The 17,689-nt window shown below is 54.8% G+C and overlaps 1 protein-coding gene and 1 long non-coding RNA gene across 7 annotated transcripts; one reads left to right on the top strand and one right to left on the bottom strand.

The window, feature by feature from the left end:
- Positions 1 to 1,993: 1,993 nt before the first annotated feature.
- LOC132655208 (uncharacterized) lies at positions 1,994 to 3,629 on the bottom strand. The gene is made up of 3 exons (XR_009592917.1): positions 3,499 to 3,629; positions 3,144 to 3,278; positions 1,994 to 3,056 (listed from the first exon to the last, which is right to left on the bottom strand). It is a non-coding gene; the product is annotated as an uncharacterized LOC132655208 (long non-coding RNA).
- Wdr81 (WD repeat domain 81) lies at positions 3,158 to 17,083 on the top strand. 6 transcript variants are annotated; one of them, XM_060387303.1, is made up of 11 exons: positions 3,158 to 3,288; positions 5,809 to 7,112; positions 7,839 to 7,946; positions 8,194 to 8,384; positions 8,501 to 8,691; positions 9,398 to 9,563; positions 9,640 to 9,805; positions 11,628 to 12,314; positions 12,813 to 12,958; positions 13,224 to 13,403; positions 15,958 to 17,083. In XM_060387303.1, the coding sequence occupies exons 2-11, from the start codon at positions 6,245 to 6,247 to the stop codon at positions 16,276 to 16,278; spliced, it is 3,024 nt and encodes a 1,007-aa protein (XP_060243286.1). In that variant the 5' UTR covers positions 3,158 to 3,288; positions 5,809 to 6,244; the 3' UTR covers positions 16,279 to 17,083. The 6 variants fall into 6 exon arrangements, 4 of the variants coding, with proteins under 4 accessions (XP_060243286.1, XP_021488972.2, XP_060243284.1 ...); XM_021633297.2 differs by having other exon boundaries at positions 3,272 to 7,112; XR_009592912.1 differs by lacking the exon at positions 15,958 to 17,083 and having other exon boundaries at positions 3,272 to 7,112; positions 11,628 to 12,328; positions 13,224 to 13,362.
- Positions 17,084 to 17,689: the final 606 nt, after the last annotated feature.

Genomic DNA, 17,689 nt, shown 5'->3' on the forward strand with positions numbered 1-17,689 from the left:
TGTGATAAAGCACTATGACCAAAGGCAATTTAAGAGTTTAGTCAGGTCTGATGTACACCTTTGATCCCAGCACGTGAGAGACAGAGGCAGACAGATCCTTATAAGTTTGAAGCCAGCCTGGTCTACTTTGTGAGCTCCAAGACAGTCAGGGCTATGTAGAGAGACCCTGCCTCAAAAAAAAAAAAAAAAGTTTATTTTGGTTCCAGAGAGCTAAGAGTCCAACATAGCAAGACAACACAGCAGAAGCAGGAAGCCAAGAAATCAGATCTTTAACCACAAACCGGAAGCAGAGAGAACACACTGGTCTGGTAATGAGGAAAGACTTAAACCCTCAAAGCCTGTCCCCAGCGATGTCCCTTCCCTATCACCTCTCCAAACAGCACCATCAACTGGGGACCATGTTTTCAAATGCCTGAGCCTATGGGGGACATTTCTCATTCAAGCCCCCACATTATCCCTGGGTGCTGTACCACGTCACAGCCGGGTAAGTGGAGTTGAGAGGAGACTTGGGAAGGATACCAGGCAATGTCTCAAATTACTGTTGGCTTTCACATTTTTGTTGACATCGTTGGTGAAATCTCGTGTCATGACGCTCAACCTGTGAATAAAGGTAATCCCAACACTTGAAGGTGGAAGGCAGAAGAATCTGAAGTTCGGGGGCATCTTTGTCTACACAGCAGTTGAAAGCTCACCTGACACAGATGACACAGTTCCAGTCCATCATGGCGGGAAGTCCTGGCAGCAAGAATTTAAAACAACCAATCAGATGTATCTGCGGTCAGGAAGCCAAAGATGAGAAATGCTTTCTTCTTGAAATGGTGTATTTCAAGCTGGTCCTCAAGCTCACCACACAGTCAACGGTGACTCTGAACTTCTGACCCTCCAACCTCCACCTCTCAAGTGCCCGGATTACAGGTGTACATCAGTCTACTGGCGTATAGCACTGGTTTTTAAACGAAATTGACCTGGCTTTGAGTCCTGCCTCAAGGTTTTCTTTTTATTCTTTTTTTCACTTTCTTTCCTTTTTTTTCCTATGTCAGGGTTTCTCTGTGTAGCTCTGGATGTCCTGGAACTAGCTCTGTAGACCAGGCTGGCCTCAAATTCAGAGCTCCACCCACCTCTGCCCCTTGAGTGCTGGGAGTAAAGGCGTGCAGCCACCACCACCCAGCATTCAACTTTCTTTTGTAATCTGTAACAAATTTACCAAAATTGGTTGGTTAGCTTCCTCATCTTAAAATAGCTCCTTACAGCTGTGCGTGGTGGCAAGCATGCCTGTAATCCCAGCACTCAGGAGGCAGAGGCAGGTGGATCTCTGTGAGTTCAAGGCCAGCCTGGTCTACAGGGGAAGTCCAGGACAGTTCTACAAAGAGAAACCCTGTCTCAAAAAACCAAAAATAAATAACTAATAAAGTGTTCCTTACTTTGTTTTGATCCTTTGAGATATGGTTTGACATTGTGGTCCTGGCTCTCTTAGAAATCAATGTGTGAATCTTGCCTTTGCCTCCTGCATACCTAAGTTACAGGTCTGAGCCAAGGTGACAGTTTAGCAATAACTCTGTAAAGCCACAGTGGGAAGCTGGATGTGACGGCTCATGCTTGCAATATTAGCATGAAAAGAATCCCCAAACTTGAGTGGGTGAAATGGTCCATCAGGTAACAAAGCTTGCTGCCCAAGCCTGACGCCCTGAGTTTTGATTCCCTAATCCCATGGTGTAAGGAAAGAAGCGACTTTCTGAAGTTGTCCTCTGAGCGCCACGTGTGCACAAACGCACGCTTGCAGCCACCCCCGACCCCACACTCACTTTCACACACGATGAAAACAGCAAGAAAACGGACGAGAGAAAACAAGAGAAAGAAAGAAAAGTAAATGAAACAAGATTTGTAAAGCTCTTGGCAGGTGGCCGGCTCCATAACCGGGGAAGGCACTACATACAAGCTCGTGTGACCACGCTCGTCTGCGGCTCCAGGGGCCCTGGAGGGAGAAGCTGTCATCTCTAAAGCACTGTTGTCGTTCTCTGGGCCTCTTTCCTCTCTCCCCTGTCTTTTTTGAGTTAGATCTTGTTGTGCAGCCCTGGCTGCCCTGGAAGTCTCAAGTGCACTGGCTTTGAACTAGCAGTAATCTTCTGGCGGATCTGTCTTATTTTATTTTGAGATAGGGTCTCACTACGTAGCCTTTGCTGGTCTGGAACTCACAGAGATCTGGCCTGTCTCTGCCTCTCAAATGCTGGGATTAAAGGTTGTGCCACCACACCTGGATTTTAATTTCTAAAACTGAGTTATTCTTCTATATGTGTATAAGTGTGGGTGTGTGAGTGCTTGTGGAAGCTGGCTGTGAGATCCCCTGGAGCAGAAGTGGTTTTAACTGCTGCACCAGCTCTCGTCCCTCTTTTTAAGTGCTTTTAAGGGCCTGAACCTCAGCACCAAACTCTTAGGTAGAGACTTACACACACACACACACACACACACACACGCTCAAATGTGTCCGAGCACATTTGAAAACAAGTTGTTTGCTGGCTGGGACTGTACATGAGCCAGAACCAAAACTTTTATTGGGAGCTTTGAGCACAGGCCCTCTGGTTTCTGTTCCCTGTCCTGTGCTGCACCAAGAGCCACAGTGGCGTCTGCAAGGCTGTCACCATGCTAACTGGTTCTGTGCATCTGCATTTTCAACAGGAAGTCTCGGGAGAACTTTTCCTTTAAGAACTCCAGGCCTCTGTTGCCTGGGCCACTTCTCTATTTCCTAGATCGTTGTGAGGGCCAAATGGCAAGTTATTAACCAAATGCTTCGGAAAATTAAACTCCTTGGTGTGTAGAGTAGCGTGGGAGCGCTGAGAGGGTGCTGTGTAAAGGCCTGGATCTGCTGTTGGCAGAGCAGACGCCTGGCTAAAGGGCTGGCATTTCCAAGGTGAGCCTCACTCCATCCGCGGCTCAGAGCCTGCAGGAGAAATCAGGGATGGGAGCGGTCCAGTGTCTTGTTCAGGATGATCCTCCTCTGCACCTAAGGGCGGCTGAGTCGTTCGGGTGGTCCCAGAACCAAGCGAGGCTGGGAAGAAGCCCTAAAAGAACAGCGGAGCGAAGGCGTTTTTTTTTTTTTTTTTGGTTCATCCAAGGGGTGGGGGCAGGAGCAGGAGGCGGGATCTCACCGGTGCCTTTAGAGACACGTGCTGTTGTTTCCGTGTCTGGGAGATCACATGACCAGCATCAGCTGACCCATCACGGTGGAGCAGAGAGCTGGCGCTCGGCGCTGCCCGCCCCGCTGCACCCCGGAGCGCAGGACCCTGCGGAGGGGTAAGAGCACCCTCAGGCCCTCTCTCCTTTGTCTCTGGTTCGCCTAGTCACCTGCACTCCAGCCCCTGCTCCTTGCCCATCCCAACCTTCCCGGCCTGGCACCCCGGAAGCCACTGCGAGGAGGGCCGTGGCCAGGCTCAGCCTCGCGCTGCCCCCAGGCGGCCAGGGCCAGATGGCCCAGGGCAGCAGAGGGCGGAAAATGGTTCTTACGGCGGGGGTCGAGGGCTGTTGCCCACCTTCAGGGCCCGACATGGAGGAGCTGCTCCGGGGCGTGGAGAGAGACCTGAACATCGACGCCCGGCAACTGGCCCCGGCGCCGGGGGGCACCCACGTGGTGGCCCTAGTGCCCGCGCGTTGGCTGGCAGGTCTCCGCGAGCGCCGGCTGGGACCCTGTCCCCGGGCCGAAGGCCTGGGTGAAGCGGAAGTCAGGACCCTGCTGCAACGCTCCGTACAGAGGCTGCCCTCGGGCTGGACGCGAGTGGAGGTGCACGGGCTGCGGAAACGGAGACTGTCTTACCCGCTGGGCGGAGTCTTGCCATCCGAAGAGGGGTCCTGTAGCCCCGAAACTCTCACTCGCTTCATGCAGGAGGTGGCGGCCCAGAATTACCGGAACCTGTGGCGCCATGCATACCACACTTACGGGCAGCCGTACAGGCACAGCGCTGCCCCGTCAGCTGTGCCTGCCCTGGACTCTGTACGGCAGGCTCTACAGAGGGTCTACGGATGCGCCTTCCTGCCGGTGGGCGAATCCGGACAGTGTCCATCAAGTGTCAGAGATGGGCCCTGCGCCTCTCGGGGCAGCCCTGCCTGCCCCAGCCTTTTGCGAGCTGAGGCCCTGCTGGAGTCACCGGAGATGTTGTATGTGGTTCATCCTTATGTGCCATTCTCCCTGCATGATGTCGTTACCTTCAGCCCTGCCAAGCTGACCAACAGCCAAGCCAAGGTGCTCTTCATTCTCTTTCGTGTCCTGAGGGCCATGGACGCCTGCCACCGCCAGGGGCTGGCCTGTGGAGCCCTGTCTTTGCACCACATTGCTGTGGATGAGAAGCTTTGCAGCGAGCTCCGGCTGGACTTGAGTGCTTACGAGATGCCTTCTGAGGACGGGAACCAGGACGTCTCTGTAGGAAAAAACGGGACAGGTATTAGGTCCGAAAAAGAGGGGGCAGGGAGACCCGAGTGCCCCACCTGTCAGAAGGAACTTAGGGGCCTTGTGCTGGACTGGGTCCATGGCCGAATCAGCAACTTCCACTACCTCATGCAGCTGAATCGGCTGGCAGGTCGACGGCAGGGGGATCCCAACTATCACCCAGTGCTGCCCTGGGTGGTGGACTTTACCACGCCCTATGGGCGCTTCCGAGACCTCCGGAAATCCAAGTTCCGACTCAACAAGGGAGATAAGCAGTTGGACTTCACTTATGAGATGACCCGGCAGGCGTTTGTAGCAGGTGGTGCGGGAGGGAGCGGGGAGCCGCCCCACGTCCCGCACCACATCTCAGACGTGCTCTCCGACATCACGTACTATGTCTACAGGGCTCGGCGCACGCCCCGCGCGGTGCTCTGTGGGCACGTCCGGGCGCAGTGGGAGCCGCACGAGTACCCCGCCACCATGGAGCGGATGCAGACCTGGACGCCTGATGAGTGCATCCCCGAATTCTACACAGACCCCTCCATCTTTTGCTCCATTCACCCTGACATGCCCGACCTGGATGTGCCTGCCTGGTGCAGCTCCAACGAGGAGTTTGTGGCTGCCCACAGGGCGCTGCTGGAGAGCTGGGAGGTGTCCCAGGACCTGCACCACTGGATTGATCTTACTTTTGGCTACAAACTCCAGGGCAAGGAGGCTGTGAAGGAGAAGAATGTGTGTCTGCATCTGGTGGATGCCCACACCCACCTGACCAGCTATGGTGTGGTGCAGCTCTTTGACCAGCCACACCCCCAGCGCCTGGCTGGGACTTCCGCTCTGGCTCCTGAGCCTCCCCTCGTCCCCCGGCTGCTGATGCAGACCATTCAGGAGGCCACAGGCCAGGAGGACATTTCAGGACAGCTTATAAATGGTGCGGGCAGGCTTGTGTTAGAGGCCACTCCATGTGAGACTGGCTGGACTAGAGACAGGCCGGTGTCGGGGGAAGATGATTTAGAACAGGCTACAGAAGCTCTGGATTCCATCTCCCTCCCTGGGAAAGCTGGGGACCAGCCAGCCGTTTCCTCCAGTCAGGCCTCACCTGGCCTGTTGTCCTTTTCAGCAACTTCAGGCTCTCGACCAGGCTGCAGGAGCAAAGCGTCTGGGTTGGACCCTGGGGAGGGCAAAGAAGGGAGGATTGTTCTTCCGGAGGGCTTCAGTCCCTTACAAGCCTTGGAGGAGCTGGAGAAAATGGGTAACTTCCTGGCCAAAGGCCTAGGGAGCCAATTGGAGGTACCTGACCAGCCTCAGGTCCAGCCACCCGTGCACCTACAGAGCCTCTTTCATCGAGACATGCAGGCACTGGGTGTCCTGTTGGCTGAGATGGTGTTTGCCACCAGGGTCCGGACACTGCAGCCTGATGCGCCTTTGTGGGTACGCTTTGAAGCTGTTCGGGGTCTCTGCACACGCCACTCCAAGGACATCCCGGTGTCTCTGCAGCCTGTGCTGGACACACTTCTGCAGTTGAGTGGACCCAAAAGTCCCAAGGTGGTGAAGAAGGGCAGGCTAGACCCGCTGTTTGAGTACAGGCCTGTTTCCCAGGGGTTGCCCCCACCCAGCCCAGCCCAGCTCCTCAGCCCCTTCAGCTCTGTGGTCCCCTTCCCTCCATACTTCCCAGCTCTGCACAAGTTCATTCTCTTGTATCAGGCCAGGCGTGTGGAAGACGAGGTCCAGGGGCGGGAGCTGGTGTTTGCTTTATGGCAACAACTGGGTGCTGTGCTAAATGACATCACTCCCGAGGGCTTGGAAATCCTGCTGCCTTTTGTGCTATCACTCATGTCTGAAGAGCACACGGCTGTGTACACAGCCTGGTATCTTTTTGAACCTGTTGCCAAGGCCCTGGGCCCCAAAAATGCCAATAAGTACCTCCTGAAGCCTCTCATTGGTGCCTATGAGAGCCCCTGCCGGCTGCATGGCCGCTTCTACCTGTACACTGACTGTTTTGTGGCCCAGCTGGTGGTGCGGTTGGGCCTGCAGGCCTTCCTCGTCCATCTGCTGCCCCATGTTCTGCAGGTACTGGCTGGCGCGGAGGCCTCCCAGGAGGAGGGCAAAGGCCTGGTCGGGACCACTGAGGATGAGGAAAGCGAGCTTCCAAGGTCCGGGCCTGGCTCCTGTGCCTTTGGGGAGGACATTCAGATAGATGGGGACCCTGCTGCTTCCTCAGGCCTGGGGCTCCCAGACTACAGGTCGGGCGTCAGCTTCCACGACCAGGCCGACCTGCCAGACACGGAGGACTTCCAAGCCGGCCTCTATGTGGCTGAGTCTCCACAGCCCCAGGAAGCTGAGGCTGTGAGCCTGGGCCAGCTGAGTGACAAGAGCAGTGCTAGCGAGGCCTCACAGGGCGAGGAGCGGGGTGGCGATGATGGCGGTGCCCCTATGGACAAGAACAGCCTCCAGTCAGGTGACAGTAGCCAGGACTTGAAGCAGAGTGAGGGCTCCGAGGAAGAGGAGGAGGAGGAAGGCTGTGTGGTGTTGGAGGAGGAGGAAGAACAAGATGACGTTACAGGAGCATCTGAGCTCGCCCTGTCTGACACAATGCTGTCCATGGAGACGGTTGTGGCTCCTGGTGATGGACAAGACAGAGAAGAAGAAGAGGAGCCCCTGACAGAGCAGGCGGAAGGCAAAGAACAGAAGATCCTCCTGGGTGAGTGCTGGGCCCGGGAGACGTTGGTCAGCTACTCTTCCTTCACCATTTCCTATGCTGAGCATGGGTCCATCCTAATCCACTGTAGAGCACACAGAGCTCACGTGTGGACAGTGGTCTGATGCAGTGCAGTGTGTTAGTGTTATGTGTGAGTGGAGAGGGGCTTAGCTTTGCCTTCAGGAGTCAGAGAAGGTGCCTTTAGAAGGGACACCTTGGGCTGGGGGTGGAGGTTGGTAGTAGAGTGCCTGCCTGGCATGTGTGAGGCCCTGGGTGTCTTATCTCTAGCAGCAGAAAAATAATGAAGAAATAGAAGCAAGAGATGGTTGAGGTGTAAATGGAGCAGGAACTGTCAGTCAGGCCTGCCTTGGGAAGAGTATTCTAGACAGAGGAAACAGCATGTGTGCAGGTCTCCGAGGCCCTCGTGGTTCCATCAGAGAGGCAGCGAAAGACTGAAAGGCTTACTGAAGAGAGGTCACAGGGGTGGACAGGCCTGTATTCAGGGACTTGGGAACATTGCTGGAAGGATGACCTTCCTGCATGTCCTGCCTGCGGGGTCGGTTTCCGTGGGTCGTTGACTGGGGACCTCTGCCAGGGCCAAGTGTGTGGGCCCAGCGCGGCCAGGCTCCCCAGCAGAGCCACAGCCCCGAGCTGGCTGGGTGGGGTGCAGCGGGTAGAGTGGGAAGGGCGAGTTATCTGATGAGCTCAGGGCCTGCTCCTGCCCCACAGATACAACCTGCAAGATGGTCCGCTGGCTGTCCGCCAAGCTTGGCCCCACGGTGGCCTCTCGCTATGTGGCCCGGAACCTGCTGCGCCTGCTGACATCGTGTTATATCGGTATGGACGAGCCGGAGACCAGTCTTCCCGCATCTGCCCAGCCTTAGCCCTCCCTCGGGGAGTCCTTCCCCTAACTTCACATCACTTCCAGGGCAGGTTCTGGGTCTCCTCCTGTTCCTTCCTTTCTTGGTTTGGGGCTGGGGAAGAGCCATTATAGATTGGATAGACGCTGCCCCACAGTCTTGGAAAGCAGGCCTTCCTCCTGGTCTCCGCTGGCTTCTCAAGGCTGCTGGCCCTTCCTTGGCAGGGCCCACTCGGCAGCAGTTCACAGTCAGCGGTGGCGAGAGCCCCCCGTTGAGCGCCGGCAACATCTACCAGAGGAGGCCAGTCCTGGGTGATAGAGTGTCGGGGCCCGTGCTCAGCTGTCTGCTCCACATCGCCCACCTGTATGGAGAGCCCGTCCTCACCTACCAGTACCTGCCGTACATCAGCTACCTGGTCAGTCCCTGCTTCAGCAGGCCCAGGCTGGGGAGCATCCCAAGACTGGCCCCAAATTTCTGGGGTACTAGGAAGTCTGTGGGGTGGCCTGGCCCTCATCCCTGCTATGGTCCCAGGTGGCCCCGGGGAGCAACTCAAGCCCCAGCCGACTGAACAGCCGCAAGGAGGCAGGGCTGCTGGCGGCCGTGACGCTGACTCAGAAGATCATCGTGTACCTCTCGGACACGACCCTCATGGACATTCTGCCCCGCATCAGCCACGAGGTCCTGCTGCCTGTGCTCAGCTTCCTCACCTCCCTCGTCACAGGGTAGGCCCCTGCTCCGTGGGAGCCACCTGGCTGGGGGCCCCCCGGGAAGGGCTGGGAAGCTCAGGGGAAAGGAGATAATACTGGCCTGGGTGTCAAGAATCGTGGCTCCAGTGCTGGGTGCAGTGGCACAGGCCTTTAATTCCAGAACCCTGGGGAGGGGAAACTTCTGTGTTTGAGGCCAGCCTGGTCTACATAGAGACCAGGCTAGCTGTGACTACATAGTGAGACTCTTGTCTTAAATGAAAAGGGAAGAGTCTGGTTCTGGGTTGTGAGTGTGGCTTGGTGGTAGGACACTTTCCCAGCATGCAGGAGGTGCTACGTTTGAGCTCTAGCACCTCAGAAAAACAAAAAAGGGGGTTGGAAAGAGCAGCTTGGGGCTTAAGAGCACTGGCTGCTCTTACAGAGGGTCCAGGTTCGATTCCCAGCAGCCACATGGTGGCTCACAGCCATCTGTCGCTCCAGTTCCAGGGGCCCTGCCACCGTCTCTGGTCTACGCACCGCATGCACGTACACAGACATACGTGCAGGCAAAACACATAAAATTAGAAAAAGTTCTCACCCAGCCTGCCTGGACCTCCAAGTAAGGCACGCTGTCTCTGTGCCTCCGTTCTCACCTGGTTTGCGCTGATGCGCCGACAGCCTCTTTTATTGGAGGTTCTTGCTCAGGTCCTGAGGGGGGCTTGGAACTCATGCTCTCCGTTTCTAGGTTCCCCAGTGGGGCCCAGGCCCGGACTGTCCTGTGCGTGAAGACCATTAGTCTCATCGCCCTCATCTGCTTGCGCATTGGCCAGGAGATGGTCCAGCAGCACCTGAGCGAGCCGGTAGCCACCTTCTTCCAAGTCTTCTCTCATCTGCACGAGCTCCGGCAGCAGGTAGGCAGAGTATCTGGACTGGGCAGGCCAGGCCAGCGCTGCGGCCTCACTGATTCCTTGGGCTTCCCGCCTGCAGGATCTGCAGCTGGATCCCAAGGTCTGTACCGAGGGCCAGCTGCCAGAGGCGACCTTCTCTGATGGGCAGCGTCGGCCGGTGGACCCCTCCCTGCTGGAAGAGCTGCAGAAGGTGTTCACCCTGGAGATGGCCTACACCATCTACGTCCCCTTCTCCTGCCTGTTGGGTATTGCCCATCACGTTCCTTTCCACGGAGTTGGTGACTGCGTCTCTTCCCCGGGGTGGGCCCCAATGCTTTGCCCTCCAGAGTCCGAAGTAGATTCTTTTTTTCTTTTTTTATTTTTTTAGCCCAGGCTAACCCCTAACTCCAGGTATTTCTGCCTCCACCTGTCCTCTGCTGGCATTATAGGCATGTGCCAACTCATGGTTCTTCTTGTTTTTAGAAAAATTGTCTTTTTGTGTGTGGTGCCTGTGCTGTGGGTGTGTGCCTTCTGTGGCGTGGGAGAATAGCTTTTGGGAGTCAGTTCTGACCTACCATTGGTTCCGTAGATTGAACTCAGCTGATGAGGTTTAGCAGCGGGTCTCTCTGCCTGATGAGCTATCTCTCTAGCTCCTGTTTTTGGTGTCTGGGGGGGGAGGTTGTTTTGTTTTGTTTTTGGGGGTTTGGGTTTTGGTTTCAGTTTTTGTTTTTTTGAGACAGGGTTTCTCTATGTAGCCTTGGCTGTCCTGGAACTCACTCTGCAGACCAGGCTGGCCTCGAACTCACAGAGATCTGCCTCTTCCTCCCAAGCACTGGGATTAAAGGCGTGTGCCACTGCTGCCTGGCTTAGATTTTAAGAGATGAAATCTTACTGTGTAGTCCTGGCTAGCCTCCTACATACCCTCCTCCTGCCTCTGCACCTGCCTCCCTGTGCTGGGATCACAGGCATGTACCACCACATCGAGCTAACAGTGGCTCTTAAGCACAGTCATTTTAGGATCAGAGCAAACAGCTTTGGCCCCAGACCACAGTTTCCATGGTGATTATCTTAGTTAGGGTTTTTTTATTGAACATCATGACCAGAAGCAACCTGGGGAGGAAAGGGTTGATTTCATCTTCCAACTCTCAGGTCACGTGTCCTTACTGAGGGAAGTCAGGGCAGGAGCCCGGGCAGGAACTGAAGCAGAGGCCGTGGAAGCACACTGGCTTGTTGCTCTTGTCTTGCCCGGTCTGACTTCTTATCTGACTTCAGGATCACCTGCCCCAGGAGGGGCACCACCCATGTGATTTGGGCTTCCTACATCAATTGTTAATCAGGAAAATGCCCACAGGCCAATCTAGTGGGGGAATTTTCCGAACCGAGGGTCCCTTTTCCCAAATGACTTGTGCCAAACTAACAAAAACTAACCAGGACAGTGACATATAAAGAGAACCTAAGGGGCTGGAGAGATGGCTCAGAGGTTGGGAACACTGGCTGTTCTTCCAAGGGTCCTGAGTTCAGTTCCCAGCGACCACATCTATGGTGAGATCTGGGGCCCTCTTCCATTGTGTGGGCACACATGCAGGCAGAATGCCGTATAAATAAATACATCTTTAAGGAGAGGGGGAGAGAGAGAGAATCTTCTGAGCAGGGAAGGCTCAGAGGAGGATGGTGGTCTGCAGAAGCTGCCAGCAAAGGAGTGGGTGGCCTGTCGGTTTTTGTGGCTTCCCTCCTGGGATGGCAGCTGTACTGGGCTTTTCTCTGAACAGGATGAGGAACCCTGTGGTTGGGTGTGTTTTGCTCTAGAGAATTCTAAGCTCCAAGAGGGAGGACACATCTGTCTTAGTCATCCTGTGTCTGTTGCCAGTATAGTGCCTGGCATGTATGTGTGTCTCTGTAGAGACAGCACTGATATTGATTAAGAAAACTGTTTCGGGCAGAACACTGAGGCCTAAAGACAAGGACTTAATTACCCAGCATTGCCCAGTCTCGCCTTGCCTTGGCTTCTGTGGTTTCTAAGCTCTGAGTAGGTGGTAGCAGCTACTTGCCTTCGTCCTTAATCTCAGGACCTTTTCTACTCCCTTGCAGGCGACATCATCCGAAAGATCATCCCCAACCACGAGCTGGTCGGGGAGCTGGCAGGACTGTATCTGGAAAGCATGAGCCCGAGCGCTCGCAACCCAGCCAGCATGGAGCCCAGCATGCCTAGTGCCGGCCCTGAATGGAACCCTCAGGGTGGGGGCTGTTTCCGGGATGATGGACACTCGGGGACCTTTGGGAGTGTCCTGGTTGGAAACCGCATCCAGATCCCAGACTCTCAGCCCGAGAGTCCTGGGCCACTGGGCTCCATGTCTGGAGTGGGTGTTGGGGGCCTCAGTAACAGGAGTGAAGACAATGCCCTGAAGCGAGAGCTTCCCCGGAGTGCCCACGGCCTGAGCGGGAACTGGCTGGCGTACTGGCAGTATGAGATCGGTGTGAGCCAGCAGGATGCCCACTTCTGCTTCCACCAGATCCGCCTGCAAAGTTTCCCTGGTCACACGGGGGCCGTCAAATGTGTGGCCACCCTGAGCAGTGAAGATTTCTTTCTGAGTGGCAGCAAGGACCGTACTGTGCGCCTGTGGCCACTGTACAACTATGGGGATGGGACCAGTGAGACGGCCCCCCGCCTCATCTATGCCCAGCACCGCAAGAGCGTCTTCTACGTGGGCCAGCTCGAAGCCCCGCAGTACGTGGTGAGCTGTGATGGGGCAGTGCACATCTGGGACCCCTTCACAGGTGAGCGGGCCCAGGTGAGCCCTAGTCAGCGGCCGCTTTACTGTGCGCTAGCCAGGCCCCTGGGAACGGGGCCTCATGGGAAGCCTGTAATGGATATCTAAGGGGGAAGATCAGTGAGGTGGGACAGAACAGTTAGGGCTTGCCAGCAAGCTGCTCTGCTGCCTGAAGCCTCTGCTTTTCCACCTGTGAGAAACACCGCGTTAGAAGATTCCTGTGCAGCGTCACCTGTCATCCTTGTAAAGAGAAATATGAACGGAGAGGGGAAGGGTGACATGGGACCAGCTGCCTGGAGCATGCTGTATGAGGAGAGCAGATTGCTTTGGAGGTGGGACCTAGCCTTTGTTGTGGAAACGGGAAGATGAGAAAGTCCTGAAAGTGTTTGCATTTTCTGAGGGTAACTGGGGGGTGGGGTGCAGGCACGGGCCGAGTCAGGGGCCTTGAGTAGCCAGGGCTCTTTGATAGCATCTAGGTGCCCAGATGTGCTGTGTCCTCTTTCAGGGAAGACCCTTCGCACGGTGGACCCCTCAGACAGCCGGGTGCCCCTGACCGCTGTAGCTGTCATGCCTGCTCCCCACACCAGCATCACCATGGCCAGCTCTGACTCCACCCTGCGCTTTGTGGACTGCAGGAAGCCTGGCTTGCAGGTCAGGAGGTGTGCAGTTCCCGGTGCTGCTGGGGTCTCTGGGCAGCTGTCAGGGAAGGAACTCAGAGCAGACCGGGAACACTGCAGTAGCCATGGGTGGGGCTCTGGGATGGGCTCTGGGATGGACGGGGGTCCAGGATTTTCGCTTTCGTGGATGGAGTGGGAGGGTCAGGTCTCCTGGCCTTGTGGGCTTGAGTGGGATGGAGCGCAGTAGGGTGGGTGGTGGTGAGGGCTGGTCCTTGAGCACGATCTCCCTCTGCCTACAGCATGAGTTCCGACTGGGCGGAGGGCTGAACCCTGGGCTTGTTCGCTCCTTGGCAGTCAGCCCCAGTGGCCGTAGTGTTGTCGCTGGCTTCTCCTCGGGCTTCATGGTGCTCCTGGACACCCGCACGGGCCTGGTTCTACGAGGCTGGCCAGCCCATGAAGGGGACATTCTGCAGATCAAGGTGACTGCCTTTGACCCCATCCTTTCACTTCTGCTCAGGGTCTAGCCTGAGTGAGGACAGGTTTATGCTGGTGTCCTTTATGCCTAGGCAGGGACATTTGATGGTCATGGAAGGTGGCCTTGTAGGCCAGCTCAGAACCCAGCTGTATAAGAGGCGGTTTAGGGGCAGGAACCAGGCCTAGAACTGACCCTGCTGCTCCACAGAGATGTTGTAATGAGTAACCCTTGTCCATATTTGCCTTGCTTGGAGGATCGTGACCCAGTTCAGGTTAAATAAAGCTCAGCCTGGAGGCTGTTTACTGCCTGGAGACCACTGAGCAGAGTCCATGCCCCCTGCTGGGCTGTTCTGATGGGGGCAGGAGCATGCCTGTCCCTGTCTTCTGTATTCAATCATTGGCCTCAGGGAATGCCCAGCAAGCTCTAGGAGGGGAGAAACAGGGCTGCTTGTGAGAGGATTTCTTCCAGCAGCCTGATGGAGGCTGAGGACATTCGCTGCTGCTACCAGAGAAGGCAAGCTGCCCCAGCCTTGTCCAGAGCCCCGGGCACCCTGGCTTGCAGGTGCCCCTAAGTTCCACCATTGTAAAAACGTGTCAGGATGGCTCTGCGGCCGTCCTGGGTGTCAGCCCCAGTTCTCTCTGAGGTGTCTGTGAGCATGTTTTTCCCACGTGAAGTGAGGACAGTGCCAGTTGCTCTTCAGAGGACCGAGTTTGGTTCTCAGCATCTACACTGGGCAGCTCAGAACTGTCCAACTCCAGCTCCAGAGGATTCAACACCCTTTATGGCCTTTGTGAGCACCAGCCCTCTCACACAGACAAACACACACAAATAAAAATAAGTGTTAAAAGAGGATAGTGACAGCCGGGCATGGTGGCACACACCTGTGATCCCAGCACTCAGGCGGCCGGTGGATCTCTGTGAGTTCAAGGCCAGCCTGGTCTACAAACAGAGTACAGGACAGCCAAGGCCACACAGAGACAGTGACAGCATGTCTCTCACACATTGGTAGGAAGCTCAGATGTGGCAATGTCTGCAAAGAAGCTGTTGGATTTTGTTTAGTTTTTTATTATTATTATTATTTTATGTGTATGCGTGTTTTGCCTTCATGTGTGTCTGTGCACCACACATGCTGCTGCTTGAGGTGGTGAGGCTCCATGTGGGTGCTGGGAATTGAACTCTGGTCCTTTGCAGCAACAAGTGCTCTAAACCACTGAGTGAACTCCAGCCCTTTTTCATAAATTCTTAGAAGGTTGGGTCAGGCATGGTAGCACACATGCCTGTGTGCTCTAATCACAGCACTCTAAACCCAGAGGCGGGTTGATCTCTGTAAGTTCAAGGCCAGGCTGTTCTACAGAGTGCATTCCAGCGCAGCAAGGGCTGTTAACACAGAGAAACGCTGTCTCAAAAAACAACAAAACAAAAGGCTTAAAGATTAGTTGTTCACTCACTCACTTACTCGTTAATTAATTAATTAATTAATGAGGCAGGATCTCTTCTATGGCCTTGGCCATCCTGGAATTCACTGTGTAGAACAGCCTGGCCTCATACTCACAGAAGATCCTCTTGCCTCTGCCTCCTGAGTGCTGGGACTAAAGCTGTGCGCCAGCGCGCCCGACTCTTTTATATGTATACATGAGTGTTTTGCCTGCTTGTGTGTATGTGCACTGCCTTCAAGCAGTGCTAGCAGAGGTAAGAAGCCAGTGTCAGATCCCTCGGGAACTGGAGCTATGGATGATTGGGGGCCTCTGTGTGGGGGCTGGGAATCAAACATGGTCGTTTACGAGAGTTCCAAGTACTTCTGGGCCATCTCTCCAGCCCCATAAACCATGTTTTTCCCCCCTTTGAGACAGAGTTTTGATATGTAGTTCTAGCTGTCCTGGAGTAAAATCTTTTTCTCTCTCTTTTTCTTTGCTCTCTGTCTCAGTCTCTCTGTCTCAGTCTCTCTGTCTCTCTCTCTCTCTCTTCCCAGACAGGGTTTCTTTGTGTATGTAGTCTTGGCCTGTTCTGGAACTCACTCTTGGACCAGGCTAGCCTTGAACTCAGAGATCCACCTTCCTCTCCTTCTCTGAGTGCTGGGATTAAAGGTGTGGGCCACCACTGCCTGACTAGAGTCTGTTCTTAAATGACAGTAACGGTTGCAGGTGTTTTTTGTTTTTGACATTTTTGCTTATTTGTTTTGCGGTCATTTTGATTGGTTTATTTCATTTGTGTTTTGAGACAAGGTTTCACTCTGACCTCTAGGTGGCCTGGAGCTTCTTACGTAGACCATGCTGTTTTCAGACTTGTTCTGAGTGTCAGATTTAGCGCCATCTAGCCCAGCCAGTGATGGTTATGTTAACAACAATATTATTTAATTTTGCTTTTGGAGACAGAGTCTCACTGTTTATCACCCAGACCCTGGCTGGCCTGGAACTCACTGTGTAGACCATGCTGACCTTGAATTCACAGAGACGCCTTTGGGTGCTGAGACTAGCAGCAGCCTGGAATGGTGCTGGAGTTTGGAGGGTAGACAGATTCAGGTCCCCACTGACGCGGTGTGCTCCTCCCACTCTCTGCAGGCCGTGGAGGGCAGCACGATAGTGAGCTCCTCTTCCGACCATTCCCTGACGGTCTGGAAGGAGCTGGAGCAGAAGCCCACACACCACTACAGGTCGGCATCCGATCCCATCCACACCTTCGACTTGTATGGCAGCGAGGTGGTCACTGGCACTGTGGCCAACAAGATCGGCGTCTGTTCTCTGCTTGAGCCACCCTCCCAGGCTACCACAAAGCTCAGTTCTGAGAACTTCCGTGGCACACTCACCAGCCTGGCCGTGCTGCCTACAAAACGCCACCTTCTGCTGGGCTCGGACAATGGCATCACCCGCCTCCTGGCATAGGTTCAGGCAGGAGTGGGCTGTGGGCAAGGGTGAAGTGACAGCCCTCAGATCCCCTCCTCAGCCTTGACCTCTCAGCAGCCTCCTCTAGGCAAGTCCCAGGCTCTGGGTACCCACATGGCCTGCTGTCTGGGATCACACAGCTCCTAAATCTCCAAAACCATGAAGTTGCTTCATTCATGGAACTGGGGAGATGCTGTTTCCAAACAGCAAGACAGGGAGCAGGGAGAAGCACTGAGGTCCTCATTGCTCCCCAGCTCTGCCTTCCAGATTCACAGGAGCGGGACCCTCCAGGAAATGAAAGGAGAGGGCCTGTGCTCAGCCAGCTTCTTCTAGCCAAGCCCTCCCTAGCTCTGCCTCCCATCCGTGTACTGACGGTACCTGGGCTCCAGCCTAAGGAGGGCTAGCCATGACCCAGGAGTTTAAGGACTTGAGCTGGGGGGAAGTATCTACCTGGCCAGGTCTTCCCAGTATGGGACCAGAAAAGTGGGGAGAGGGGAAGTAGAGCCAGGGAAGAGGTTATATGGACCCAGATGGTCCAGGAATGAATCCATGCCTTGCCTTGTACCCCGAACCACAAGTGTTTGTGCCTTGAGCTGGGGAGGCAGCCCTTGGGACCAGCACCCCTAGGGAGAAGGGGCAGCAAGAATCATCTCTGCATCTCAGGTTCCTCCCTGGGGTGGGAAAAGCCTGGCATCTCTTGAGTCCCCATTTGGAGCAGAGAAGAGGTCTGAGATGAGGCCCCTGCTGCCTCCTCACTATTTGCAATCCATGTAAATATCAATAAATTCTTTGGAAGAGCCACGGAGCTAAGTGAGGCTGTGTTGTGTTTTGTTTTGCCAAGGCTGGGCTCAGGCGTTTCTGCCTCGGCCTTCCATGGAGCTCGGGTAGTGGCATATGTCACCATGTCTGGCTTATAGCTTGTCTTTGTTTTTTTGAGATGGTCTCACATAGCTCAGGTTGGTCTTAATCTTGGGGTGACCTTCCTGTCTGAAGCAGAGTGCTGGGCTTATAGGCATGAGCCACCAGGCACAACCTAAAATTCTTTTTTTTTTTTTTTTTTTTTGAGACAGGGTTTCTCTGTGTAGCCCTGGCTGCCCTGGACTCACTTTGTAGACCAGGCTGGCCGGCTCTAACTTTCATTTTTTAAAGACATTTTTGCATGTGTATGAGTCATCTCTCCACTTGGATGTGTGTGTACCGTATGTGTGTCTAGTCCCTGTGGAGATCAGAAGAGGGCATCAGATCCCCCGGGACTGGAGGCAGCTGTTGGTTGTGAGCCACAGTGTAGACGATAGGAATTGAACCTGGATCCTTGGAAGGGCAGCCAGTGTTCTTAACCTCTGAGCCGTAACCATAGGCCCATGCCCAGCTTTTTTTTTTTTTTTTTTTCTCTTTTCATACAAGGTCTAGT

Source organism: Meriones unguiculatus, chromosome 7 (assembly GCF_030254825.1).
Source record: "Meriones unguiculatus strain TT.TT164.6M chromosome 7, Bangor_MerUng_6.1, whole genome shotgun sequence".
Lineage (NCBI taxonomy): Eukaryota > Metazoa > Chordata > Mammalia > Rodentia > Muridae > Meriones > Meriones unguiculatus.

What these genes read in the sequence shown, in the direction of transcription:
- Wdr81 (XM_021633297.2), top strand. Translation starts at nt 3,461, where the DNA reads ATGGCCCAGGGCAGCAGAGGGCGGAAAATGGTTCTTACGGCGGGGGTC. An exon ending in AGAACAGAAGATCCTCCTGG is followed by an intron (nt 7,113 to 7,838) that starts GTGAGTGCTGGG and finishes CCTGCCCCACAG; the next exon opens with ATACAACCTGCAAGATGGTC. An exon ending in GGGACATTCTGCAGATCAAG is followed by an intron (nt 13,404 to 15,957) that starts GTGACTGCCTTT and finishes CACTCTCTGCAG; the next exon opens with GCCGTGGAGGGCAGCACGAT.